Here is an 18934-nt window from a genome sequence, read left to right as displayed (position 1 = left end):
TGAGTTGTACAAGACAGCTGTAGTCGTGATGAAGTGGTCCTGAAGGCCTCTGTGGTGCTATACCTTGTGTTCTAATCATGGCTGCTACCATGCAGGCTCTCACGGTATCCATCAACTCACTCTCCTCCTACTGTACACCCATTTCAGCAATTCACAATGTTCACTAGTTGCAGCGCCTCACGCTGCTCCTATGTACCTGATAGTCTCACTGCCAAGATGTGTACTTCGAGAGCATTCTGGAGGCTGATAAGTGATCTAGACTCCACGGTCAGCCACTCCTCTGGCTCTTCTCCTCTACATTTTTTTGATCCAATAACTTTATCCTTCTCATCCTCTTCTTCATGCTCCTCCCTTTCTTTCTGTCTCACACTCTCTCTTTCTCTTTTTTACTATCACTCCTCCTCTCGATGCACTCTTCTGTTTGCTCCTGGTCTATCTTCTTTTGCTTACCTTCTCTTCTTGTTCACTAGCTAGTTGCTTCTTCCCTCCCTTCTGTTATCGCCTATCCCCATGACTCCCTGACCCTGAAATATCCTTTCAGTAGCATTATCATTTTACCTCCCTCCCCTTGCTACATCCTGTCCCTTGCTCTTGCGGAGTGGTTGCACTACACAGGTTTCTCTCTCTTAGGTTGACACACTGACTAAGTCCTTGATGTCAGGAGATCTAGAAAGCCTGTTTCACAAGAAAAATCCTGAAAACGTTTAAACATTGCTCTCTGTCCTGCTTGGTAACACTCAGAGCAGCAGCCATTGACTAAGGACCTGATTTAGATCTTGACAGACAGGTTACTCCGTCACAAAAGTTTGAGATTGTCTTAAGGAGAGATATTCATTACCAACATCTTCTTTAATCATGCCTCTCAAATTACTGTCATTTAGGGTTCAACCTCATTTTACCCACATTAATTTTAGAAAAAGATCACTAGCTTACCAAACATCAATTCAGCCAATCCAAAACCTCACGCTCAAGCAGGATATCCTTATCTAGGATCGCACAACATTCACTGGTTTTCACAGCCATTGTCCCAGAGAACCTAGACACTAAATACAAAGTGTCTATGAACCCCAACGTAGGCATCGCTATTTCAAAAACGTTTCACTATAAAAAAAAGTCTAAACTATTTAGTTGTTGCAAGTGACAACAAATGCATAGACAGTTTGCTGTTAACAACACTAGATTAATGGTGGCCATATTGGAAGAGGGCCTGCCTGCACTGTTTACTCTGGCTGAGGCTACTTCAAGGACCTCGCCCACCACTATGTGCTCTTTTTCTGAGAGACACTCCAATGACCATAATGTATTCCAGGTGTCCACCCATCATTGCTTGCTCTCTTATATCGTTACCAGTGGCTCATATTGATTCAAGCATTCCAAGTATTAACCGTTCATCTGGCATTTTCCTATCACTAAGTATAGGCAGATCTACAAGTTATTCTTAATCTCTATGTGTGTACAATTTACCCATTTATAACACATCTATGGTGTTTTCAGCAACAAAAGAAATAATAATACACCAGCGCCTGCTCAGCACCTGGTATAAATCACCAATGCAAACTAAATTTGCCACCTCACAAGTAAAATCACAGCTCCACTTCACAACCCTTAGATATCGTTACAACCATGTAATTTCCACACAAAAATATCAGAGGTCAAAAATCACAGCCCTTTGCGTCATTATTACAACTACATCATTAACGACTACAGTAATGAAACCACCATGGTTCAGGTCAACAACCATAATTTCTTCCCTTTCCAGGAGATCTTCCAGTAGCTCAAAAACTCCAAATCAATTGCCATCAAAAACATTGACACCCTTCCCATACCACAGGCTGATTCACTTGTAATACCCACTGAATATTGTCAATACCTTCACTTCCACCGTGCCACTACCCAGGCCCCTCCCACACACTCAGGAGAAAGCCTTCTCACCTGAGAGCACTGTAATTGACTGACAACAGTGATTCCTCCGACCCATTTCTAACAATGGGTCTCAATAATATCCACTCAGTCTTCAAGCCTGCAGTAGACACCCACGACCTCTAATCTGACTCCAATGGACGCTCTCATAGTTGGCCTCACCAACACATGGGTTGGGGTAAGCTCTCTTGGCGACGTTTTTCCTAACCCCCTAAGTCTTCCTAAAGAACAAAGAGAGTAAGAGGGTAAAAGTAGGGTATCTTTAGCCCATGCCACAGATCCGACCTGCACTCTGTGCTGCCTGCGCTGAAATCCGGGAGAATTTATTTTTAGTTAGTGCATTTTTTGAAAGCGCGGACATTACCCAAAGGTGTCAGAGCGCCGTACAATAGAGCCAGTTACGTTACAAGAGAAAAGTTTTACATAAAAGAACATTACAAAGATAAACAGGAGACTTAAAATGAAGGGTACACAAATACAAAATCCAACACAGCACGCAGGGGTGAGGTATGTACAGGAAAAAATACAAATTTACAACGAAGAGCGAACTTCCTAGAGGGGCCTGTGCATGTTTTCCCTTTTAATCGCACTGCTATCTTATTCACGGCTGCTCTCTTGTTACATCTAATAACGGTGGGTGACCCAATATGTCCTTGCTGGCTTGGGCAGATACTGTATTTGAAAAGGTGCCGGCAAGGGAAATTATTCAAACCAAAAATTCGCAGAACTTAGATTGACAAACTAATTATATCAATTTATCTGGCCCAACCTTATTGGAATCTGTACAAAATATTTTCTTACTTTGTCTTGTTGTGACATAAAAGAACAAACAACTAAAAGAAAAATCAGAATAACAACAGCAACACTGGAATTCTTTTACATCAATCATAAGATTGTTTTATATATGTAAATATTTGTAGTTTCAAAGGGTACAAATCATTTCTTAGACTTAATCACAGATTCAAATGCAAAAGGAATAAACAAATTGTCCTAATTAACATCTGAATACAAAAGTCCAATCAAATAAATCTAATGGCAAATGACTCCTGTTTCCTTTACAGTGAGGGTCACTTGCATAATTAAAAACCAATGTAGAAATGGACTTAGCAGTCGACGTTTCGGTCTTTTGTTCGTGACTTTCAATACCTTCTTCAGGACAACATATATTTAGACGTAATGGTGACCCCTTTTGAGAGTTGATTTTAACAGAAGTTCCATAGAGTTATTTACAACGGAAAGTTGCCCATCACAGTGTTCTGTATTGATATTTCATCTGGCCTAAATTTCGAGGAACTTTCGTTTGCAGCTTCTAGTTCTTTATATGGTGCGAGATCACTTCTCACTTGTCATTCAATCTCCGCGGAGTATTCACGGAAAGTATTCTTCTCGACGCTCCACAGTCTTTCGAGTTTGAAACGCACTGACGCTGATTGCTGTTTTGACATCAGTGCGTTTCGAACTCGAAAGACTGTGGAGCGTCGAGAAGAATACTTCCTGTGAATACTCCGCGGAGATTGAATGGCAAGTGAGAAGTGATCTCGCACCATATAAAGAACTAGAAGCTGCAAACGAAAGTTCCTCGACATTTAGGCCAGATGAAATATCAATACAGAAGACTGTGATGGCCAACTTTCCGTTGTAAATAACTCTATGGAACTTCTGTTAAAATCAACTCTCAGAAGCGGTCACCGTTACGTCTAAATATATGTTGTCCTGAAGAAGGTCTTGAAAGTCCTGAACAAAAGACCGAAACGTCGACTGCTAAGTCCATTTCTACATTGGTTTTTAATTATGCAAGTGACCCTCACTGTAAAGGAAACAGGAGTCATTTGCCATTAGATTAATTTGATTGGACTTTTGTATTCAAATGTTAATTAGGACAATTTGTTTATTCCTTTGGCATTTGAATCTGTGATTAAGTCTAAGAAATGATTTGTACCCTTTAAAACTACAAATATTTACATATATAAAACAATCTTTTTGATATAAAAGATTTCCCGTGTTGATGTTGTTATTCTGATTTTTCTTTTACTTGTTTGTTCTTTTATGTCACAACAAGATAAAGTAAGAAAATATTTTGTACAGATTACAATAAGGTTGGGCCAGATAAATTGATATAATTAGTTTGTCAATCTGAGTTCTGTGAAGCTCTCTTGTTACAGCATTACTCTACCGCCCCCGACGCCAGGTCACAACAATAACATCATGGAATTGAACTGACAACACCTAGAGTGGACAGGGGTGAACCATGTGTAAATGATGCCACTTTCGATGCCCTTTGTCATTGTGATGACTTGGTGCCCATGCCTCCTTCGAGCTGTGCGCGATAGACTCTGCCTGTGGTTGCGGAAGGCGGTGGGGCGGTAATGCTGCTGTTGTCTGTCTGTCCCTTGCAGAACGACTCGTGGGGCAAGCAGTACTCGTATGCCCTCTTCAAGGCCATGAGCCACATGCTGTGCATCGGCTACGGGCAGCAGGCCCCCGTCGGCATGACGGACGTCTGGCTTACCATGCTCAGCATGATCGTCGGCGCCACGTGCTATGCCATGTTCATCGGCCACGCCACCGCCCTCATCCAGTCCCTGGACTCCTCCCGCCGGCAGTACCAAGAGAAGGTGAGGATGCGCGTGACACGCGTCAGTGCGTGCCACACATTCCAAGTGACGTGTGCCCTGGCCACGCCGCTGAATGGACAGACTGTGCTGTCAGTGTCAGGTGTGCGGAGGATTATGGGGAAGTTAAATGTGTGTGTTTCTGTACGTGGTTCTTTTCATGCAGAGATGATCGCAGGCAGTCCAAGTGAGAAACTCTGGGGCAGATTTATGACGGACTAGCGCCACGTTTACGACGCCGTTGCGTGACGCAACAGCGCGGAAACATGGCGCATCCCTGCGACCTATTTACAACGTGATGCATCTAGGCAGATGCGTCACGCTGTAAAGCCCTGCTCCACATGAAACCTGCGTCAGGTTTCATGTGGGCGTTCTGTCGCAGGGTGGGCGTTCCCTCGTAGGAAAGCCCCATAAAACTGATGCAGTGAAATCTACGAGATTTCACTGAGTCAGTTTTACGAGGCTGCTGCGTCAAATCCTTACGCCTGCTTGAAGCAGGCGTAAGGAGTGACGCACCACGTTATGTATGGGTGGCCTCTGTACATTGCAGGAGTTGCGTCGCACTTGCGACGCTACTCCAGCAATGCGCCACCCGTACACCACAAGATGCGTCACGCATCTGCCCTTCCTTGCACCATGGTGCGCCGCATTGTAAATGCGGTGCATCTGTGGTGCCGCAAGGAGGGAATTGCGTGACGCATCAGTTCTGGCACATCCCTGCTGATTTGCAGAGATGCGCCAGAACTCATAAATCTGCCCCTCTGTTTCGCAGGGGACGCGAATAAAAGGTGCATGTCTTTTCCGAAAATGGGGGGGGGGGGGTTGTAGCTTCAGGGGCTAGTGCTACAAAATGTTTTGGCGAGGCATTACTGCCCATAGTGGCCTGAATGGGTTTCCATCTGCCAATCAAAAGATTCTAGCAAAAGAGATACTTTCTGATTGGTTGTAGGTTGTTAATTCAACTCACTGAATGAGCAGGCTGTTCAAAAAATCCCATTTGCTGCCCTCAATTAATGAGGGAGAGTGTATGTGGTCTGATTGACTGCTTGGGACGGGGCCAATGCAGAATAGACCTGTCCCTGAACCACCAATCATCCCTGCCTACCTATCTCGCCAGGTACTGGCCTGCGTGTGATGTGATAGGATTGACATATCAGCAACCCTACTGGGAATTGTTATGAATTACATAGGATATTTGCTCAGTAATGCTGAGGCAACCCCGTGTGTGCCCGCTCTCATAATGATGTTGCGATCTGACTGAACCCAGACAGATAACGTATTTGTCAGGATCCAGTGGATGTGCACCCTGTGCGTCTGTGCTGACTCGAATCATCGTCCTTAAAAAATAGTGTGTATGTGTGTCTGTTTTACTGCGTGTGAACATACATTTCGAACTAAATGCCTGAGCATGATGTGCTGTTGTGAAAAAGATTTGTTAATATGTGCGTGTCTGTGATGTGAACTATGTGAACTCCATGCATACGGGTATGTTTTAAGAGCGTGCACTTTGCACAACAGCTGTATTACGCCATCGTGGCCTTCGTATGGCCCATGTTTTTGTGCTAGTCTTGCAAAGCAGTTCCTTGTCTGCTACTGCTTATATGTGGGGGTGGGCTATATGTGTACAATTCAACGTGTACGTGTTTGTATCTATGTGCATGGCGTGTGTGTCACATCACATGTGCCCATTCTCATTGTTTGCGAGTATGTGTCCTATCTCTTGGTTTATGTGTGTTTTAATTGTGTTTGAACTGTCTTCGTGTTAGTGCACAATTGATGCTGTACGTGTGTATGTCTGTGTACTATGTGTGTACACGTTCTAGCCTGGGTTTGTGTAGCCGCCCTCTAGTGTGTGTCGAATCTATGCAGAAGGTTTTCGTTCCTGTCTGTCTGTCTTTTCCTGTCTGGCTAGGAATTAGCTTCCCCCCTTCTCATTCAGAGCACTGAGATTCCCTTGTCATTAGCAATTCATTAGAGCTCAGCTGGGGATTTCGAACTTCATTATCATTTCTCGAATTCATATTTGCACTTGAGTGGTAAGAAATGCTAACAAGAATCCTCCCTGCTGAGCCTCCAGAGGCAGCAGGCAGGCAGGGAGAGGGGGTGCAGGCCTAACAAGACCCTCTCCTTTTTAGTTTCTGTCCAGGCGGTGCTTCTAGGTCTGTCTGCTGCAATGTATTGCACTGTAGCATTTCTGTGCTGCATGTATGCCTTTTGGTGGCTCCATGAAGCACATTGCAGATGGTTCAGTAAGTCGCTGCTGCATTTGTTGTCTAAGGTTGAAAGAAGGTGTTTGAGATTTCAACTATGAGTGGAATGTTTTGATATTGTATTTGAGGTCCAGAGGTGTGCCCCAGACATGTGCAGTGGCTTGTGTCCGTGTCCTTTGCATTGAGCAGTGTACGAAAGGTGTGTGAGGGATAGCTTTACCTACAAACCAACTGACTTGTAGTCCATGAGGTTGTTGAAAATTGATTTTGGGAAGGACTTCCTGTCTTCCTGAATTTCAGATGGTTGTCGCTGATCCCTGTTCTCCTTGGCAGCTTTTTCGGGAGCTTGAACATCTGAACAGAGAAGGAGCTCCATCTAAAGCATGGTTTTAAAAGGGGTAATGATCAGGAGCAGAGGTACTTGCGGTCTTAGGTTTCTGTTTTGGATTTACAGTCTCAGCTGTAGGCAGACGGGACCTGTTCCATGGGATTTCCTGGTGCACAGTGCATTGATTTTTTAGTAGTAACAAGGGAACCCAAGAGGTACCTAGGGACCATGGGCAAGTTAACTTTTACAGTAATTGTTTGTCCGAACTTGCTTAAAATTGTTGTAATAATGCAAGGGACAGTTGGCTCCCACGCCCTTCTTGCCTGATATTCCTTGCCGTTTTCTTTTTCTTTCCCTATTTTCTCACTCTTGAACCTCGGTTGAGTGTTCTCTGGATAGGTACAGGCTTGTACCCTATCAGATAATGAATTTGACCCCTCTGGTGGTCTTGTTTATCCATGCTTATATTTGAATAAAGCTTTTCAGGTCCGGCTGGGTACTGAAATTGTTTGATATAGTACTGATTGCAGTCTATATTCCATTCTATTGTTCATGTTGTTGATCCTAAGGACCGTTGTTTTTTGTAAAAGCACAGTGCATTGATGGCAATTCATTGTGCTGTTGGTAAACAGTCGATGACTTTTAAGGAGGGTTATGTGTTCTCGTATCTAGGTGTCTGAGTGAGTTTAGATTGTGGGTGGGCGTTCATGACGGCGCGACTGTGAGCAATGAAGTTGATGCTGGAGCAGTCTGAATTTCGAATTTTTCGAATTTTTATTTCTAATTATTTACAATAAAATGATTGTTGTTACTCATTTAGCTAACACTGCTAACAAGCCTTGGCAAAACAGTTAGGTCTGACATGTTTTAGACACAGGTTTGTTTTGTGTGATATGTTTGGATGTAGTAACAGAAAACACAGGAAGAGGCTTCCACGTACTGGTCAAATAGCAACTTGTGTGAAGCACAGGATGTTAGGTGATATATTTTAGGCCGTGCCCTTAATTACATATATCACGCTTCTTTGAAAGGATTTCTAGTTATGTTTCTTTGGCCACATCACTTTATAGACCCCCACCTTCTTCATCCCACTTAAAAGCGGCACACATACAGCATCTCCATCGAATAGGCTTGTCACTTTAATCTTCAGTTTGTAGAGGCCACTCTAACCATCAGTAAATCTCTCTCTCTCCCTTCTTTCAAACAGTACAAACAAGTGGAGCAATACATGTCATTCCATAAGCTCCCTGCGGACATGCGCCAGCGTATCCATGACTATTATGAGCACCGATACCAGGGCAAAATGTTTGATGAAGAGAGCATTCTGGGGGAGCTGAGTGAGCCACTTCGAGAGGTAAGGAATCCATGCTCACTTATCCATACACCAGCTCGTGGAGGTTAAGCTAGCTACTCTGAGGTAAGGAATCAATGGACACCCGTCCTTACAAAAGCACTATCAGATTGGGTCAGCCGCTCTAAGAGGTAAGGGATGCATGCACATTTGTCCTTACACAAGCACAAGGAAACTGACGATGCCAGTCAGAGAGGTAAAAAAGGCATACACACCTCTATTCGGGTTCATAACAGCTAAGGATAGAAGGTCCAAGGATTCCAGAACTATATCTGTTTTCACAAAAGTTTTTTTAGAGAAGGAGGAAACATACTCAAAACTCTGGACCTTTTAGAGTTTTAAAATTGAAAGGTTTTTGGGGAAAAGAGAGTATGTTTTCCAGTTTTGTATACGTATTGTTTTAAGGTTAAATCCTGTAATCATTGATTCCGATTGCCACTCAAATGATAAGATCGCTCCAGTTTTAGAAAAAGTAGAATTTTATTGGTGCAGAATTGAACATTGACAGCTGTCAATGTAAAATTATGCACCAATAAAATTCTACTATTTCTAAAACTGGAGCGACCTTATCATTTGAGTGGCAATCGGAATCAATGATTACAGGATTTAACCTTAAAACAATACGTATACAAAACTGGAAAAAATACTCTCTTTTCCCCAACACCTGTATTCGGGGAGGTTGAATGAGCCACTTCAAGGTGTAAAGAATGTCTAGATTACTTACCGGTAATATACTCTTAGTTGTACTCTTTCTTGTCTTGGTCATAAGAACATGCGATGGGCTCACCTCTCATTCAGAATGATCCCGCAGCCAAACAAAAGAAATGCTGAAAAGCAAACCCCTCCAGTCAACGCTAAGTTATAAGGGATCAGCACTGCCAGAATCCTCCTGAACATATACAGCTTCTTAAATGGCAGGGCAAGTTAAGGGAGCGATGGGCAGGATGTATGACTTGGGCGAGGAAGAGTAAGACTAGGAATAATGAAGATTACTGGTAAGTAATCCAGACATTACCTCCACATCCCTGTTCCTTGTCACCGTCTTCACAACATGAGGTATATGAAAGTCATAACCGTCAATCGATGAAATATAAATAGGAATATGCGGCCAATAGTGGCACCACTGACCGCAACACCTTCAACGACAGCACCGTCATCGACGGCATCAACAACGGCGTTGCCACTGTCGACGCCTAAGTTCACAGCTCACATCGTCGATGATGATAAAAATCACCAAAATAAAAAAAACTGCTTTAAGACCTGATTTGACATTCCCCCAGCAAGTTCTCACCTTTGCCACCAAGTCACTTGTTGGACTTGGAAGCGTCGGACGATGACAGACCTTTTTGGGCAGCGCACAGCCCATCAGAGCTCTAGGTAAAATACCAGGAGGAAGATGATGAAGATAAGGAAGAGCATTATTATTATCATCAATATTATGCCCCTACCTAGCGGCTTTATGAACATTACCAATACCATCCTCATCCTCAGCCTTACTATGTCGAAGAGCAAATGCTTTTATCACTAGTCTAGGATTTGCAAGCCGTGCAGCAAGATTATAGAAGAAGATTTCCTGACCGTGCACAGGGGCAGCCAGTAGCACCATCTCAACCGGCTCCTCCTGCTACGCCAAGATATATTCCTCCGTCTATAGCGCCCAGAATGACACCTGCCTTGAACATAGCGGTGCTACCAAGAGAGGATGAAAGGGAGGAAGGCGAAATCCCTGAAGCCCAACATCCATGAGATGAGTGGGATGACTACCTTGTCCCTACTCCATCACCTTCACTACCACACCCTTCAGACTCTCTCTCAGAAGATATTGTTTATTTTTTTATAACCTGACGGACTGGCTGCAACACAATTTCATCTCCCAACTTCTGTTATGGAGTCCAACTGTTTTCTTTATGATTTCAATGAGCAAGCTCAGAAGTCTGTCCGGCCATCCTCATCATTGACAATACCTGGAAGGCGGGGATAAAGATAATGAAGAACCTGGCTGCAGTAGCGGCAGTGCCACCTCGCTGAGATAAAAAGTACAAGGCTACAAAGCATTCCCCCGCTTTCCTCACAGGTCATCCCAAACCTGACACTATGATATCACAAGCAGTGCAAAGACGCTCCAAAAATCCTTCTGCTCCGATCTCCGTGCTACCAAAGAAGGCAGGACAACTAGGGAAGAGATTCTCCCTCATGTTTGCCATCACTGTTCGAGCAGCCAACTCGCTAGTGATCCTGGCTTGCTATGACCAACAAATGTAGCCAGATGTCAGCAGTCTAGTCGACTTGGTGCCAGAATACAAAAAGGCGGAAGCAAGAAAGATCCTCCAGGAGAGTGAGCACACCCCCTTGGAGATTACAGATTGCACCCCACTAGTTAGCCAGAGCAGTGGTCTTGAGATACTAGGCATGGCTTAAAGCTACATCCTTTAGGCTGGAAATCCAATCAAAGATCTGGAAAATAGCCTACGAAGGAGGAACTTTGCTCAGAAAACATACAGATGATGCATTGCTGGCAATAAAGATGGACACTGACAAGGCTAAGTCTCTAGGCACCCTTCAGTTTAAGAAGCTGCCCTTTCGAGGGGATATAGGTAGAGGTTTCTCAACCTATAAAGGGGGTTATCAATGATCTCAGTAATACCAACCCTATCACTCATAATATAGACCCTCCTACCAACATCAGGCATACCGTCAACAGTCACGCCGGCACAGGTAAGAGCGGTGGGGCGGGGTGGGGGGTCGGGAAGTTGAAATACGATGGGATAAGTTAAATGAAATACAACAAATAAAAAAAAAACTTATTTTGCACTCACTGCATCACTGTGTCGGCAATGTGGCGAGCGCAAGGTAAGTAGTTTTATTTTATAAAAATTGTATTTAACTTATCGCATCGTCGACTTCCCCGACCTCCACCCTGCCCGCCTTGTCGCTCTTACGTGTGCCCGCCGCCACTGACCATCAACCACCCTCAGCAGCCTATAACAAATGCGGCCCACACCAGAAGGTACCCCTCCAGGGTCGAGATGCAGGTTGTAAACAGTGACCTGGACCAGGTACCATCTTCAACTATTCTTTTCCTTCATGTGGGTGTGAATATTTCCAACTACCTTCCTCAATGAGAAGAGATAACGTCTGACAAATGGGAATACGATTTAGTAAACAATAGACATACCCTGGAGTTTGTGCAGAGACCACCAGACAATCCTCCAAAGGGGGCACACCCACCTCGTCTTCACTTATTGAGGAAAGAAACCCTAATAATGCTGGGCAAGGGCACAATAGAAAAGGTCCCTTGTTCTCAGAAGGGCATAGGATACTACTCTCGGTTTTTTCTTGTACGAAATAAAACAGGGGAACAGAGACCCATCTTAGACCTCAGGGAACACAACAAATACCTATGCAAAGGATTTCTATATGATTACTGACGGAGGGGATGATTTATTAGGGGCAGGTGGGGCCAGGGGGACTCAGTGCAGCAGCTCTCAGGAGCCGCGCTGGGGAGACCGTGAGAGAGAACTAAGGGAAATAGGACAGCTTAATTTGCACCGGGGCAGTCCTGGACCTCTTGCTCTAAAACAGGAAAAAACATACATATGAGCTTTTGGACACTGAAGCTTGAGAGTTGTACAATTTATTTGAAGACACAGTTTCTAGAAATAATCAGTGATAGCATAGAAATCATATAGTACTTGGTCCTGTACCCAGCATTCTCTTGAAAGTCACATGGACCAGTTTGAGATTACAAAGTACAGTTTACAGCAGCTATGAGAGGAGAGAGGCTTTTGCTTTAAGTACACTTTTGAGCTGAGGCAGATAGCATAGAAAAGGTTAAGCACATATTATTGGGCACACTCACCACTACATGTAAGATGTCCTGAAAGTATAAGTTCAAAGACTTTAAATGCACTGGGGATAAAACAAAGTCAGAGAAAACATAACATTTCAAATAGTGAAATATACCTTTCATTACAGCAGAATATACAATGGAGCAGAATCTAAGTACATGAAACTTAAGTACATGAAACAAGGGCTATCTCGAGTAACCCCTGGGAAAAACTCTTGTCCGCCACCCATGTGCCGACGGGTAGTAGTTCAACGATAATCGGGCGGACCACCCTTTTATACTTGTTCAGGGGTGAGGGGCCTATGGTCACGCTATATCACGTCACCTCGAACCACATATCCTTCTATCGCCTCTCACGCCCCTGCCTGGTGACTTTCCCATCATTAGTGTAGATGTGGCTACCTTCTCGTAATTGTGTGGCACGTACGCCAGCCTAGACTAAGTTCCTGCCATTCTGACTGGAAGTTTGTCATTAATCAGAAATGTGTTATTATTGCATTGAAGGGTTCTATTCATGTGTCAATCAGGCTGTCAATCAGGCAGTCTGCGATAATATTTTGCCACAGTTATCCTTAGTTTATCGGATATCTTGCTTGACGTAGCTGTGGTGGGAACTTCCCTTATTCTATTCATGGCTTAGGTGGGGGACGTGGGGTATGTTGCAAGATTTATAGAGGAACTTGACTTCTACAGTGTGTGCGAAATATACAATGAGGTGGGGCCTGGTAGGGGTGCGGGTCCTTGCAGACAAGAGCAGCTGGGTGAAGCTTGGGTCAGACCTGCTTTCTGCTTCTGCTTAAGCTAAGAGAAAATGGCAGCGCTCAGGGCAACGTAACTGAGGCCTGTAACCTCCAAACAGCAGGGCCTACACAGGGGTCATGTTGTCCAGGTGACAGGTGTGTCCTTGGATAGCTGTGCAGCTAAAAATTCTCCCTCCAACATTCCCCCCTCAGGTTCGAAATTCGAACCTTATCAAACATCTTTAAACACTATTCGAACTGCATACTTAGCTGGAGATGGGTGTGGCCAGGGCGAGTTTATGAAGAATTTGTTCCTAAATCCTCTTCTGGTCCAATCTCTTACACATGGCCTCATAGGGAAGTACTGACTTTCAGAGGGGACCTGCGCTAAGTGAGGGTCAGGGATAGTACGCTCTATGTTCAGCACTGCTATCTCTACATCTTCCCCTTGTCCCCTGCGTGTACCTGTGTAGTTCATCTCAACTATCTTAGACCTGAATCTTCTAACATAATGCAACATAATCTGTGTTCAAAATTACACAACCACAAGCACACATAATATAGGCATTATAAAATTTAGTACTGCAGATAGCCATGAAGGCATCCAGTCCAAAATGGACCTATTACTTAAAACATCTGCTTTTGCACTTCCATCCTCAGGCATCTGTCTCCCCAAATTGTCCAAGTCCTCAATGGCCTTTGTAAGTGTTCCGTTATCAGCATCATCGGCCAAAATTAAGACACAGCAGGGCGATTTTCCCATTCTGTCGCATCCACCACTATTCATCGCAATTAACTGGTCTAGAACATAGCGTTGTTCCAGAACCATTAGTCTCAAAGGTCGTAGTTCTTCTTCCACGGCGTTGAACCCATCACGGGTGTTGTTAACAAGCTGCATCAGTTCATATCTCGTTACTTGGAGCCATTGAGCATTGTCTTTGGTCTGGAACATGGGGATAACTCCCCCAAAGAAAAGTTCAGCATCGTTGAAATCTTCCGGAATCTCATGGAATGTGTCATCTGAGGAGTACTTATTGACTTCTCTTCTTCGGTGGTGGGGCAGGGTGACATCACCTGCCATTGGGTGTGTGTGGATGCGGGAAATGTTCGCTGCTGGGACGACGAGATGCCATTCATGTATCGTCACGATAGAACAAAGTCCTTGCCATTGGGGAGGCAGCTGCAGATACAAATTTTCTCCGCATATCCAATAGATGCCAATGAGGATGGACGTGCCGTACTTCAGGTTCAAATTAAGACTAGTGCTCTTGTAGTTGGCATTCCTGCCCACAGGTACTGTTCCATTACCTAGGAAGCAAAGGAGAGGAGACTTTAGCTTGTATGCTCTTTTCTGTTTGCATGGTGTACCCTCACTGGACGTGTATCTTCTAGTTTCCCTACCCCATAATCTCATCACACTCCCTTTCTGTCTCCACATTTAAATTATGTTTGTGCTCTTGACTTATAGCTGTGCTACCTAAGGAGGCTGCCTTACATATTATGTCATGTGGACCATTCCACTTATTGTTAAAATGAATGTTGGCCTTCAGGTGTAAAATAGGTCTCCACTGACAAGGGCATGTGTCGTGTATAGTTACATCGGTGATGTTCAGGTGAGTGGCATATCGATGGGGGTGTTGGGAAGGTGAAGTACCCTAATTTTTTTTCTAGTGATGTTCCCAATCCTGCATTATGTCGGCAGGTACTTTCATATCACGGTAAACCTCCATTCTCCTTTCAAATTCTACTGGATCAGAAACAACAGTGAATGTAACATACTTGTTATCCCACTCTGAGGCGTTTACAAACGCTGTATTAATTTTTGCTGACTGGAGCTGTATCTGACCATGTATGCGGCAAAGGAACAGGTGTAGGAGACATTTGGCAGTGGGCGGTGAAATCTCTTTGGGAATGAGCAATTTGTCTGCACCTACAGCATGTGGAATGTATGAGCACACAAAGCAGGAATCATTCGTGGCTTTCCTCCCCACCTTCCTCATGTCTCTGTACCACATGTTATCTAACAATGCGTTATGGGTACCATCATTCTGTACTGACACACCAGGGCGCTGGGAGGAAAAATCAGGCATAGAGTGCTGGTCGAATGTGTAAACAACTGTGTCTTGGAGATTACTAACCCAGTCTGCCATAAGTCGAGTACGCGATGTATATCTAACTGGCACTATCTCGCAACTCATTCTATATGTAAGACTTCTTTTATTTTGGCGGGATCGTCTTGGGGTACCTGGCACAGTAGGGATCAAGATGATATCGAGTGTCATGTCCCTTCCTGTAGGGTCAGCATGGGGTACAGAAGGTATCAAGACAGGCACAGAGCTACTACTGGTGCTTTTCCCGGGTTTGCTTGTTAGCAGGAAGTGTCTTGTGCATGGGGAGCTCTGTAGTCGCTACAAATGTAATATTGCTTGTAACTTCTCTCTCTCTCTGATCGCACTGCTAACCAGTGGAATGCTGTTACTGAAGCTATAAACATAACAAAGAAAATAATTATACTTGTACATATCTTATTAATTGAAAGCTTGACATGGAGGGTTGTTCTGTTGCTGCGTCTCAGTCCGTAGGCCATCACACGATCTTCACATTCTTGTAAAGTCTGTGGGTACATGATGTCTTCAATGTTCAGATCTTGGATGGTGACGAGTGGAACCTCAAAAAGTTCATTTGCAAGTGTTCGTTGAATTTAAAGTCTCTCCACTTCCGGACTGCTCCTTTACAAAGATGTGTGTCCCAAAGCAGATAGGCGGAAGTTCATCAGAGATAGGACCCTTGTTCTTTTCTTCGATATCTGGATGGAAAGGAACTTTGGAGCACGCATTAGTGCACATAAATGAACAATGATTCATCGTTTATAATATCAGAAGAGGGCCCAGTATCTTAATTTAAGTCTGGTGGAGAGAACAACCATATTCATTGATCTGTCAGTGACATGCCGATGAGATGTGATGTGATGATCAGAGCTGGGAGTGTTTCTAAGTGTAGACAGAGCAACGAGAAGGCAATATAGCCATTCCTTCCCAATTGTGGCACTTATCTTTCTGATCATGGCTTTGAACAGGCCTAACATTGTCGCAGTTGTTCAAAAGAATGATGTCTGAAAAATGACTGTCACTGTCACTGTGGGTCACTGCAATGGCATCCAGTAATCCTCAGTGACATATGACCTCATGAAGTAGGAAGTTAGCTGCGGCCTTTGCGTCATAATGGACACATGGTCCAACTTAAATCCACTGTGAAAAAGGGGCACACCACTAACATGATGTGTCTTATTATTAGGCATCTGTCAATCATGTCTACATAGTTAATGTGGAGCTCTAAAAAGGACCCTAAAAAAGGATACAAAGGGTTGTATCTGTTCATGTGCGCTGGGGATGAACCACTCTGTCTGCAAAGTTGTGGACATGATATCACGAGAGGCCTGTGTAGGAAGGTGCAACTGACTGAGTGCTATTTGCAGAAGGGCCTGTGGCATGACAGGCTTTCCTGTCATTTGTCTGTCTGCAAAATAAAATATGAAATATCCTGTTGTACTCCCCTCTCTTTCCTCAACTTTTTCTTCAGGTGGGGCACTTCTCTGTGTCTCTCTAAGGTGCAGCTGTGCAATAAAATCATAGTGCTGTGTATTACCAATAGTGTATGGGCATGATGTATCTTCTTGCACTGTTGAGGGTGTATTTTGGGCAAGCAGAATGGGGGGCACAGTCAGTTTGTGCTGGGGATAGAGATGGTGCATGTCCGGGCCTTCTGGCTACTACTTTTATATTCATAATTCAGATATGCGACCACCTCTAAAATCCGCACATTTCAGTCTGACAACATTTTAATACTGAGCATTGCTTTCTCCCTGCATACGTCCTCTTAACATTGAAATCTACTTTATATCTGTATTCATTTTTGCTTTGCCAGCACTGGGCCTGTGTGAAGTAACTACTGTACAGCTGTGCATATCTGAAAACGTATTCCTTATCTCCTCTCATCCAACCTAACATACATATTCCTTACTATTTATTTCACCTAACTGTGTGATCTTGGACCACTCATTTCTCTTGCTCATTTCCATAGACCAACGTATTATTACACAATACTTTTCCCTTTCTCATCAATCTTATTGTTAACTGTCGACTACAGGAAGCCTTTTTCCTGTTTGGCTCTACGCCCAGAATATGCACTTGGCCAGGAAAGCTACTTGTGAACGTGGTCCGAAAATAAAAAAACAACCCCGTTGGCTTTTCAGTTCTTTTTAATATCTGAAAACATGTGCTGTCTCTATTTGCAATATGTAAAATATATGAATCGTATTATAGAAATAAAGATGGCTTATTTGTAATGCACATGTTCACTCAGAATGGTATATTGATGATAAACAGCAGATCTCTATTGTCCCCAACTCAATGTATTTCTTGAATCCACCTTAGAAGGATGAAATCCTCAATAGGCCTAGCAGCACATGATCTCATGTCTATAATCTGAAAAGAAATGCGATGTAACTAGTGCGCATTCCATTCCATCATTTTATATCTTTCTTGTGCCTGTGTCAGCTGCTGCTGAATTTTGGGACGTAAAAATAAATAATTTTATTTAGTTGCTCAATTTTGCAATATTTAGCGAAATATACAGTGTGAATTATATTTGACCATTCACATAACATAACTATCTATTTCTGAACAAAAATGCAAACATAGAACTGACAGTCTGCGTGCACTCGGGAACCGAAAAAGGCATTGTGCCTTTTTCATCGAAATATATTCTCATACTTAAGTTGGCCATCAGATCATGTGGACTGTGGTGTATAAAGTAGACGCTCCTCTATACCTCTATCTCCTATTTTTATTCGTACTTGTTCTGTGAAAGGGACTAATATCGCCCCAGAGAAATCTAGTGTGTTTGCGCTCTAGTTGGAAATGGGCAGTGCCCTTCTCCTTGATACTGGGGAATATGGCACCTGTGTTAATCAAGATACTATACGTGTTGTTGTTAATCATGACATTCCCAACTGGGTCCTCTCTAATCTTTGTGAGACATGACAACAAGGGACACACTAGAGTTGTCTGTGGGCTTATCCTGACTTGAATTGCCTCCAGCCTTGTGCTGCTGGATGGTGCCCTGTGAAACCGAATCAATGGGGGGCAGAACTGAAGCTCCTTGTGATACAGGGGCTTGTGTCAGGGGCACCATTTTGTACACAGGCATGTGTTGCTGAGGTAAATGTTGTATCTGATGTTGTGTTACCTGTGTGTTACCTCCTGGTATATTTAAGGCACTTTGTGAAAAATTAGTGGCAGTAGTCACTTGACTCACTGGTGTATCTAGCCTAACTGCATCAAGAGTCTTTCTTTTCTTTAATTTCTGCTGTTCTAATTCAGCAGTAGTGTTCTCAATAGCTAATTGCCTTATTTGTGACATTAGAGATCCGATGTCTGAGACATCTGGAAACTTCTGGCGCAGTTCGTTCCATAGCGCTGATCTTACTGTATTGAAAGGATCACCATCTAATTCTGAATTAGTGGTGCAAAGCCTTGTGTTGATGCGTGAAAACATATCCTCTGCATCCTTTCCAATCAGGGATGTGAGTAGGCTTTTCATATCCCAAATAGCCAATGACACACTTGAAGTGTCATTTTCAAAGTCTTCTATCCACTTTCCCGCACCCTCCGTGAGGGGTGGGAGTTCTCTCTTCAAATTTTCTTTGTCCGTTAGGGACCAAGTTACTGAGGTAGGGGGGGTCATTGACCTCCTTGGACGGCAGGGGCAGCTGGTGTGTTACCCCTGTGGGTCTTGTGTGACAATACCTGCGTGCGTATTTCTTCCAGACCCTTAGGCCTTCGCGCATGTAGGTATAGTTCCAATCGTCATTTCCTTTTCCCTGCAATATACATTCTTCAGCAGTGGCCATTTCATCTGGCTCAAA

At 43.7% G+C, this 18934-nt stretch overlaps 1 protein-coding gene across 1 annotated transcript in view; it reads left to right on the top strand.

Moving 5' to 3' along the window:
• Positions 1 to 18934, top strand: part of HCN4 (hyperpolarization activated cyclic nucleotide gated potassium channel 4) — an 867966-nt gene that overhangs the window by 807435 nt on the left and 41597 nt on the right. Inside the window, exons 4-5 of the mRNA XM_086959260.1 lie at positions 4317 to 4535; positions 8278 to 8424. Coding sequence (XP_086815386.1) covers positions 4317 to 4535; positions 8278 to 8424 — 366 coding nt within the window. The remainder of the gene's footprint in view (positions 1 to 4316; positions 4536 to 8277; positions 8425 to 18934) is intronic.

This window comes from Lissotriton vulgaris, chromosome 2_2, assembly GCF_964263255.1.
Source record: "Lissotriton vulgaris chromosome 2_2, aLisVul1.2, whole genome shotgun sequence".
NCBI classification, from domain to species: Eukaryota; Metazoa; Chordata; class Amphibia; order Caudata; family Salamandridae; genus Lissotriton; species Lissotriton vulgaris.
The sequence above is the reverse complement of the archived record's forward strand: the minus strand, read 5'-3'. Positions and strand labels throughout refer to the sequence as shown.